The 10,317-nt window shown below is 52.4% G+C and overlaps 1 protein-coding gene across 1 annotated transcript; it reads left to right on the top strand.

Moving 5' to 3' along the window:
- Positions 1 to 1,904: 1,904 nt before the first annotated feature.
- CNGA2 (cyclic nucleotide gated channel subunit alpha 2) lies at positions 1,905 to 10,202 on the top strand. Its single transcript, XM_037408448.1, has 6 exons — positions 1,905 to 2,890; positions 3,088 to 3,198; positions 3,721 to 3,891; positions 6,234 to 6,341; positions 6,765 to 6,871; positions 7,563 to 10,202. Exons 1-6 carry the CDS (start codon positions 2,778 to 2,780, stop codon positions 8,984 to 8,986), a joined length of 2,034 nt encoding a protein of 677 aa, XP_037264345.1. The 5' UTR covers positions 1,905 to 2,777; the 3' UTR covers positions 8,987 to 10,202.
- Positions 10,203 to 10,317: the final 115 nt, after the last annotated feature.

Genomic DNA, 10,317 nt, shown 5'->3' with positions numbered 1-10,317 from the left:
GGTGCACTACGGTGGTTGAGGGAGCAGCTCCTGGAGTTCCCGTGTCGCTTTTGAAGGCAGCTGCAGGCAGGGAGCAAAAGGAGAGCTGGCAGGGAGACACGTGCTGCTGCTGGTCCTGGTCTGTGAGCTGTCCCCAGTGCTGCGGTGTGTGGTGTGGGGACAAGAGCAGCGTGATGCGTCCCTTGCTGATGGGTGCTCACTGGGGAAGCACCCACTGGCGCTGCCAGCAGCCCTGGCCAAGGCTGCAAAAATTCTATTTCTTCCTGCAGGCTCCCTGCTGTCCAGGTTTTCAGTGAGATCAGAACAGGTGGGATTTAAGGCTTTGAGAGAAGGAAAGGTGAACCTTTGATAGCGAAGGGACTCCTGGTGCTGGTGCTTTCAGATCAGCCCTGCACACGGTACAGAACTCCATGTGCACATTAGGGACTGATCCAGCCTCAGCCACTGCTGGAGGAAGGGGGTAAAAATTAACCTCTTCCTTATTGCCTTGAGGATGCAAAACTTTTTGCTAACTCGTTATTAGAATGGTTTTGTGAACAAAACACAAGCACAGAAACTGGTGAAAGATGCATTTCATGATCATCTTCAAACTCTGCAGCTCTTTTCACCGGCACTCCAGAGTGGCAGCCCACTGGGCCTCCTCCCTGAACATGAGAAGAGGTAACTGGATGGGAGGGTGTTAAAATGTGGCTACTTCTGCAAATTTTCCATCGTAGCAGTAGCTGTGGTGCAGCCTGTGAAGCAGGGAAATAGTCTCCAGCTTTGTTTTCCCTGGGGCAGAGGGCTGGGAGGGGAGCAGAAGCAGATGGCCCTGGAGGCAATCCCAGCGCATACCCTTGTGTTCGGGGACCTGAACCTGGCTGTACCTGTCCCTGGGTGGGCAGTGACCCTTCCCAACGTGTGCTGGGGACTCAAGAGCCACTGGACCTAGAGCTGCTCAGGATGGCTGAGATCTCCAGCCATGGTCTGCCTTGAGAGATGTCTAGGGTCCCTCTGGTCACCCAGGAGGTGGCAGGTGGAGAAGGGGATTCATGGGTAGGGAAATGGAGCATCCCTGAGCAGCACATTTTCCTCCTCCTCTTTCATCCCCCAGACACAAAGCTGGCTGCTATTAACTCCTCTGAAGTGCGCCTTGCTGCTCAGGGCATCGAGGATGCTCAGGGGATGGGCGTGCTGTAGTGACGAGATGCACACGCGTGTGTGCATCCTCCCTGTGTGCTGCGGAGGCCCCTCTGCCACTGCCAGCGTGCTGCCTGGCCACCTGCCTGCTTCTCTGCTTGGGCAGGGACGAAGGGCAGGAGGGCAGGCCGGTCCACTTGTGCTAGCTTTGCTTTGCAGCTCAACACACCTTGTGAAAGCCTGACTGCTCTGGAGACAGCCCAGGAGGCTCCTGGGGAGGGACGCTCCCCAGCCACCCCTCTAGCCTGCGCTAGGCAGCAGTCAAGTGTTGAAGGCTTCGGGGGACGCCAGGCTCGTAAGTGGACAGTGGTGGCTTCTTGGCAGCGGCTCCGCTGCCCCAGGGAGGTGGCTCTCCCGCGTGTGTGTGGCTGTCCCTGTGCATGCAGCGTGGATGTAGTCTTTGTGCGTGTTGGTAGAGGTGTACAAGGCATTGCCTTCCCCCAAGCAGAGCCCTGGCCGTGGGCTGCACCATGGGAGAGCACAAGCGTGCTTTTGCTTATCCATGCATTGTGGGTATAGAGAGCGTCCTGTGCCCTGGGGGCAGCAGGCAGGGTGGCCAGGGTGGGAATACGCGGTCTAGGGAGGGCTGAGCAATGCCTGTGTGCCTTTGTGTCTGTGCATGTCAAGTCTGTGTGTCTGTCTCTAGGGAGGGCTGAGCAATGCCTGTGTGCCTTTGTGTCTGTGCATGTCAAGTCTGTGTGTCTGTCTCTAGGGAGGGCTGAGCAATGCCTGTGTGCCTTTGTGTCTGTGCATGTCAAGTCTGTGTGTCTGTCAGGTGCTTTTGCACGGCGTGGTCTGTACTAGGGTGCAGCAGAAGTGAGGGCTGCATGTGGTGCTGGGGCTGGGCAATCCCCATGGGCACCTCTGGCTTTTTAGATAAACAAACCCCAGTTAAATCCCACACTTAACAGCTTCACAGCAAGCACCACGTATTAATGCTGGGTCTTGTCTGCTGCTTTTTGAAGCCAGTTAGTAGCTCCTGCCAGCAGGAAGCTCAGCAAGGCTCTTTTTAAATAGCAAACCTTTATTTCCAGAGCAGAAATTTCTGCAGTGATGAGAGGTGGAGCTTGCTGGGCAGACCACCAGCAGGTTGCAGTGCCCTGGAGAAGGAGGGTGGTTGCTTGGGTGCAAATGCCCTCGTACATGCGAAGTCTACCCTGTGCTGCTGCATGACAGCTTCTCCCTGCCCGGGCTGGCCTTGCATTTGCATTCCTTATGAGACTATTTTCTTGTCCTTGGGCAGGCAGTGGTGCTGAGAGCTTGTTATGGCACAGCTGGCTGGGGATGCTGTTGTCCCAGCAATGGCCGAGGAGCCTGAATGATGAGGAGAGCATCTTTCATGAGCCATGGGCAGATGTGGGATCTATTGGGGAGGGTGAAATGCTCTGCAAGACTCTTAATGCAGCATCAGTGACGGCCGGTGGTGGAAAACATGGGGTGGGCGCATCCCATAGAGTTTGAACCTCTCTTCCCATGCTGTGCTGTATCTCTCAGTTCAGACCACATAATGTGTCCTGCATGGCTCTTCCTGTGGCTGTCTTCTGCTCTTTGCAGGTCTCTGGGGCAGGGTGTGTGCCTGTGGTCTCCACACATGGAGGATGATGGCCAAGAGTAATGCTCTGCACAGCTCACCAGCCAGCTGCCACCCCTGCCCATCCACCCAAGCCCAAGTGGAGGGTGACACAGAGAGGATGCAGCTCAGCACCAGGAGGTCAGGCTGGTTCCTGGTTGGGGTGAGGGAGGCAGTAGTGGGGGAGGGGAGGGTCATCTCTGTGTGTCTGCCGAGACCTGGTGTGGGCAGGGCTGCGATGCCAAACCTCAGCTGCCTGCTTCCTCCAGTTTGTCTGGCTGTGGGCAAGTGCCTCGATGGCACGGTATGGCTGTGACCCCCTCTTTTCCTCGCTGCAGAACCTGCTTGACTCAGGATGACACCTCCTCAGAGCTGTGGAGAGAAGCTTCCCTGGATGGCAGGGAGCAGCCGGCTGCCTCTGCTTTCCAAGGCAGGGGAGCTTTGGCCAGGTACCTGCACATGCTGCTGGCCCAGGGTGAGCCTGAGCCCTTTGTGCCTGGCTTTGACACTGGGGACTTGTGTGGGGTCAGGATCCCCTCCTGCTGCATGGCACACAGGGGTTGCAGGGACCGGCATCTGTGAATGCTGCTCTGCTTGCCTCAGTGCCCATGAAGAGGGCTGTGGGAGGGGGCAGCTTCATCACCTCTGGGGCCCTGGGATGGCTCACTCCTTTCCCTCACAGGCAGTTTCACCCTGCCCCAGTCACCCACACATTCCTCATGTCCCTGCAGGCACGGCCGCAGGATTGGGGAAGAAGCTGTGAGACTCTGCCAGGGTGGGCTCTTTTGCTTGTATATTCTTGGTCCCACACCACCACTACAAGGGGGGGGGGATGGGGAAGGAAATGTTTGGGCTTGAAAGGGAGTTGTGAGAGTTGTCTTCTCATCTGTAGCCCCTCTGCCTGCTCTCAAGCTTTTGCTTTCTCTTTGCTCTGCAGACACCTCCTGATTCTGCCTCTCTTCCCAATCCAGGATAGTCCGGCTGGTGCTGGTGCTGAGGAACTGGGCCAGCAAGAGCTTGCAGGAGGAGCAGCAAAGGCCAGACCCCTTCCTTGAGCGCTTCCAGGGTCCTGAGCTCCAGACAGTGGCTGCAGGTGCTGGTAATGGTCTAGAGGACGAGGAGACCGAAGAGGAAAACAAAAAGTAGGGTCCCTTTCCTGTGCCCCCAGCTGTCCTTGGCTGGAGATCAGCTGTGCGTGGTGCTAGGGGGGCTCCTGGCAGTGATGGCTAATGGAGGTAGATGGGGATGGAAAAGAGGGAGGTAGGATGCAGTGGTGGGAAGAGTCCTCCCTGGCCTCTCCAGCCCTTGTCCTGGCAGCCAGCCTGGCTTTGCCGGGTGTTGTGCAGGCACATAGGATCTGGTAGTCTGTCCTTATGGAAAAGACCTGGCCTGTGCCTCACCAGTGCGGTTTTCTCTCCCCTGGTAGGTAACACACATTGTGTGGCTTGTGGCAGCTAGCAGACCTCCCCATTTTCACAGCAGTTCAGCACTAGGGCTGGTGTTTGGAGGCAGCCCTGGGTCTGTGGAGAGATGTACCTTCAGCCTGTGCATACGAGGAGCTGGGGTCAAGCCAAGGGGTGTGGAGTTGCCACCCAGGAGACCACAGCAAGCACAAACACTTGGGATTTGCCAGTCTCATTCGTAATCTGCAGGATGAAGGGAGATGCAGGAGTGTGTTTGCTGCCCATGCCCCCCCCCCCAGTTGCAGACGCTGTGACAGCAGCATTCTGGAAAGGCTCTTTCAAATCCAGCCCTTTCATCTCCTCAGCTCACACTCTGGGTGAAAAGCAATAACCTGGCTTTTTTTCTGCTGGCTAATGAAAGGGCAAAGCTCACAGACTACTCTGGACCCTACCATTATACCTGGTAATTAAAACACTAAGGAAATAATTGTTTTCTGTAGAGAAAAAATATCTGAGCCTTGTATCTGGGTCTTTACTAGTCATAGAAAAAAGCATTCTGCCCTGTGAGGTTAAGGGGAGCTTGTTAATTACCAGGGGCGGCTGAGGTGTGCTGTGAAAGGGCTGCTCGGTGCCACCGGGTTCCTGGGGAGATGGTAGTAACTTCTGCTGTTTTCTAGGTCCTCACCTCCACAGGTAAGAAAGGACCCAGGTCTGGTAATTGCAAACGTGAGCTGCTGTTAACAGCCCTGGGAGACTCCATGGTTGCAGGCTTGGATGCAAAGCCTTTGGGAAGAGATAATTATTCCCTCTTCCTGGGTTAACCCAGAGCCCTGGTTTTCCAACCCTGACCCTGCTGTCAGTGTGATGTCAGTAAATCTGGCCACCTGCCATGGGCAGCACTGGTGTTTTAAAGCTAAAATTACCAATGTGATTAACATTGTTATTAAGGTTATTAGTGCTTGCAGATGTTACAAGGGTACTGGCTAGCCGCAGGTGGGTCGGTGCTGTATGTGCCAGGGAGCAAAGAGTCCCTTTCTCAAAAAAACATTGAAATCCCACTTTCTGAGCAAAAGATAAACGCTTCTAGTGGGAAGGTTGGACCATCTCTTTGTCTATGGCTGTGATCAGAGTGAGTGCGAAGGACCACTGCTGGCTTTGCGCCGCATGCAAGTCCCCACGTTCTGGGCACCATGGGTGCTGCTGCCTGTGCTGCTGGGGAAGGAGACTTCAAGGCAGAGGTTTTGCTTTAGAAGCTGTCAGAAGCAGTGGGGGTCGGCATGGGGAATCTGTTGGCAAGTGGGTTGTTTTTCTCCTGTCACTGGAGAGAGTTTTCCATGTTCAAAATCTGGAAGTGGGAGAGGGAGTTTTGCCCCACCAGGCTGCAGCAGCTCAGTCTATCAGCCCTGCTACACAGTTTCTCTTCCGTGGCTTCTCCAGTGAGATCTGGGGACTGGAACACGCACATCTTATCTCGGAGTCCCAAGACGAGCAGGATCAAACACTTGGGAGCAGTTCAAAGGCTGGACCCAGCACTGAGCAGGCAGCTGTGAGCAGCATGGTGACTGCAGCCATGCAATGCCAGCTGCCCCCTGGGTCTCTGTGCTGGGGCCTGGGCATCCCCTCCTGGTGTTCCTGCTGATCTGCAGCACGCTTTCCTTCCTGCTCTAATTAATCTCTTAAGATCTGTCTGGCACCAATCCATACCTCATCTGCAAGAGGCAATGTCATGTAACAAGAAGTTTTCTGATCGCCCTCTTGCATACATCTGTTTCTGGCTCTGCCACTGGGGTGCTGTGTGCATGTAGGCCACCTGCTTTGCCTTACTATCCTACAGTTTCCTCTTCTGGTACGTTACTGAGCTCAGTTTAAGGGATAAAGGAGCTTAGATGGCGATGGGTATTTTTGCTCAGTGCTGCTGGGTTTGGTTTTAGCTTCCAGACTGACACTCAAGCTGCAGCTATGTTTGAGCCAGTTTAGTGCAAGGGATGAAGGATATGGCTGGGATGGTTCCTTTCAACCCTATTTTCTATGTTTAGCCCTTTTTTCATACATTGCTAGCTCTGGCTTCTCTCTGTTTCCAGGAAGAAATGGCAGATCTTTGTGGTGGACCCTGCAGGGGACTGGTACTACCGTTGGCTGGTTGTCATTGCAGTTCCTGTCCTCTATAACTGGTGCTTGCTCATAGCCAGGTGAGCTGGGAGGTTGTAGGGTCCCTGTCTCCTCTAATCCTCCTATTCACCTGGTTGTCGTGGCTCTGCCCGGATCAGACAACTGACAACTGGTGGTGTTGGGGCTGGTGGGAACCTAAAGGAAAGGAACCCTCCTATCATTGTGACTTCTGCGGTGCAAAGGCAGAGCATCCATCTGGAAAGGACCATGATTTCAGGGTCAAGCTGCAAGGTGCATTTGGGAGGTCATTTCAGGATGTTGCTTTACCTAGGTCCAGGGAGGGCAGACTTTTCAGAGAAGGGAGTTTTAATTTCTAGGAGAAAAGGGGCAAGTGGCTAAGCTCTGTTGCGAAGTTAGGAGCCTCAGAATCAGCTAGCTGTAACAGCTGGAGATGATATGGAGATTTGTTGGTTTCACCACCCTGTTTTATGACCTTCCACCAGGGCTTGCTTCAGTGACCTGCAAAAAACCTATGTTGTCCTCTGGCTGGTGCTAGACTACATCTCAGACTGTATCTACGTTGGGGACATAGTGATACACCTGCATACGGGTAAGCAGAGGGAGCATGCTGGCTTGTGAGTTGCTTTGCTTTAATCCCTAAAAGTGGAGATGAGCTGCAAGGGAGAGACTTAATCTGCACCTCCAGTAGAAGGGGGGTTTTGTCTACCTTGGCACTTACTACTACGAAGCGGTCTGCAGAGAAGGAATCTAATTAAAAGATCTGAGAAATGGAGTAAGTTTCAGATTGAAAGATTAATCATCCCAGCTTTCAACTTCAGCTTTGAATAATTGTACAAAATGACTTGTGTTACTATTAGTATTCGGGTGTAGTTGAAGGTCTGTGTGTCTGATTTTGCATCAGTTCAGCTACTGAATTATCTACATGGAAAAAGGCAGAATTTAAAGTTCTAGGAATGCAGCATGTGGCTGTATGTTTTCTGTCAGAACTGCAATAATTCATGATCTGGAGGATGAAAACCTTTGTGTCCCCCTTTCTTTGTGCAACAGACTAAATCCCTAAGTGGTATCTTTCGGTGGCTTTTGCCAGATGAAGAGCTTGAGTAGGGGCAAAAGCTTGTAAACTGAGTAGATCAGGTAGAACTGGTAATATTTGGATGACCCTGTGTATATATGCACACATGTGCATGGCGTGCCATAAAACGTTTCTCAGAAGTGCTTACAAAGCCTGCAGAAGAGCTGAACATAAGCCAAGCTAATTTTGTCATTTGCTTCCCTGTTAGGTTTCTTGGAGCAGGGCCTCCTGGTTAAGGACCTGAAGAAGTTACGGGATAACTACATCTACACCTTACAATTCAAGCTGGATGTTCTCTCCATCTTGCCCACAGACCTGGCATACTTTGCTGTGGGATTGCACTGCCCTGAATTGCGTTTCAACAGACTGCTGCACTTCTCCCGCATGTTTGAGTTCTTTGATAGGACTGAGACCAGAACCAGCCACCCCAACGTCTTCCGCATTAGCAATTTGGTTCTTTACATCCTGGTCATCATCCACTGGAATGCCTGCATTTATTATGCCATTTCCAAGGCCATAGGCTTTGGAGAGGACACCTGGGTCTATCCCAACATCACAGACCCTGAATATGGGTATCTGACCCGGGAGTATGTCTACTGTCTCTACTGGTCTACGTTGACTTTGACTACCATCGGAGAGACCCCTCCCCCTGTGCGTGATGAAGAGTACCTCTTCGTGATCTTTGATTTTCTCATCGGTGTCCTCATCTTTGCCACCATTGTGGGGAATGTGGGATCCATGATATCCAACATGAATGCCACCAGGGCAGAATTCCAGGCAAAAATTGACGCCATCAAACACTACATGCAGTTTCGCAAGGTGAGCAAAGACATGGAAACCAAAGTCATCAAGTGGTTTGACTACCTGTGGACCAACAAGAAAGCAGTGGATGAACGGGAAGTCCTCAAGAATCTCCCTGATAAATTAAGGGCAGAGATTGCCATCAACGTTCACCTGGAGACACTGAAGAAGGTGAGGATTTTCCAGGACTGTGAGGCAGGTCTACTGGTGGAGCTGGTGCTGAAGCTTCGCCCTCAGGTGTTCAGCCCAGGGGATTACGTTTGCCGGAAAGGAGACATTGGGAAAGAGATGTACATTATCAAGGAGGGGAAGCTGGCTGTAGTGGCAGATGATGGAATAACACAGTATGCTTTGCTCACTGCAGGAGGCTGCTTTGGTGAGATCAGCATCATCAACATTAAAGGGAGCAAAATGGGCAACAGGCGTACAGCCAACATCCGTAGCCTGGGCTACTCTGATCTCTTCTGCCTGTCAAAGGAAGATCTTATGGAAGCTGTCACAGAGTATCCTGATGCCAAAAAGGTCTTGGAGGAGCGTGGCCGGGAGATCCTGATCAAGGAAGGTCTGCTGGATGAGTCAGCTGCAGAGGCAAGTGCAGAAGGGAAGAGCATGGAGGAGAAGCTGGACAGGCTGGCCTTGAACCTGGACACACTGCACGCCCGCTTTGGCCGGCTTCTGACAGAGTACAACAATGCCCAGATGAAGCTCAAGCAGCGCATCACTCTTCTAGAGTCCAAGATGAGGCAGCAGGATTTGGAGGACTTCTTCTCTGATAGCTCAGACAGTTCGCTTGAGGATAAGGAGAAAGCTTTACCTGGTGGGATGAAATGAGAGGGTGCAGAGGCCAGCTAGGTGATGTCTGGTCTTGTGCTGAGACAGTGTTTGCTATTTCACAAGGCAGATCCTGTGGCTGCCTTGACAGGGACTTCTCTCAGGTCCTTAGCATTGCTGCTGCCACTGCTTTGATGGCAGCTTCTGAAATGGCTCCAAATCAGGTGATTGTCCCAGCTCTTCTTCTGGCCTGTCCCTGTTCTCATTGCCTTGGTCTGAGATCTTGGACTTGGATCACTAAAAAGAGGACAATGGCTAATGCCACTGCTAACATTTCCTTCCAGCTTCTGCAAAAGTTCTGTGCCCATCACGCCTCTTTCCTCCTGGTTGCCTTAATAGAAGGTGGGACGTGAACCTTACGGGGAGGGATACCTGGACATGCTGGCCTCCCATCTATGTTGAAGAGACGCAGAGTCATGGTGGACAGAGCCTGCCATGTGCCACCTACCCATCCGTACAGGGACCAAGGAGGAGACAGGCTTTGGAAGATGCCGGATCCCTTGCAGATAACAAAACCACCCCAGTGAGAGGCACCAAAACTCAAGCCACATATTTAACAAATGTATTTTGGGTTCAGCCTTTATAACTCATTTTAAGTAAACAGTCTCCACTGACTGTCTGCAGACACCCAGCCTGCACCAAGACACTCCTTACTTGCAAGGTACCAACACTCAACTAAGACAGCCCAGTCTTTGCCTCTTATGTCTGCAGATGGAGAGGCTTGTCTGGGTCATTGTCACTACCTAGGTCACCTCTACTGTCCACACTGAGGCTGGAAATCTAGCTGCAAGGGCAGGCAGCTGCTGTCCTCCTGCCTGCCTCTCTTCTCCCTTCTGCTCTGTTTGATGTTGTCAGATGGCACCTGGCGTGGGTGGCTCAGTACCCTGAGCACTGCACCTTCCTGGGGGATGGTCCCCAAGCCCTCCCACTGCAGAGGCAGCATGATTTCCATTTGGGCTACTGTATTTGTCATCTGAGACATCCATACAGAGGTAAAGACCATGGCTTACTGGCCCGACAGCACCTGTTGTGCTACGTGCAGAAGAAAGACAGTAGCTGTCCCTCTCCTCTACCTAATGACAGCCAGATGTGCCAGGAAGGGTTTGACTGAAATGACACATTTTTAAGGAACAGAGCAGTGGTGGGACCCAACTGTGCCTGTATTTGCTTTGCTGTGGGTAGCTCGGAGAGAATACAGAACACATTTATTTTCTTAGGCAGGAGGTTTTCTTGTACTCAGTAGGAGTTTTGGGGCTTTGCCGGCCAGTTGCCTTCTGAAGGAGAAATGAATGGCAGAGCCACGGGGACACATGTGCAAGGGTGAAACTGTG

Source organism: Falco rusticolus, chromosome 14 (assembly GCF_015220075.1).
Source record: "Falco rusticolus isolate bFalRus1 chromosome 14, bFalRus1.pri, whole genome shotgun sequence".
Classification (NCBI taxonomy): domain Eukaryota; kingdom Metazoa; phylum Chordata; class Aves; order Falconiformes; family Falconidae; genus Falco; species Falco rusticolus.
The sequence above is the reverse complement of the archived record's forward strand: the minus strand, read 5'-3'. Positions and strand labels throughout refer to the sequence as shown.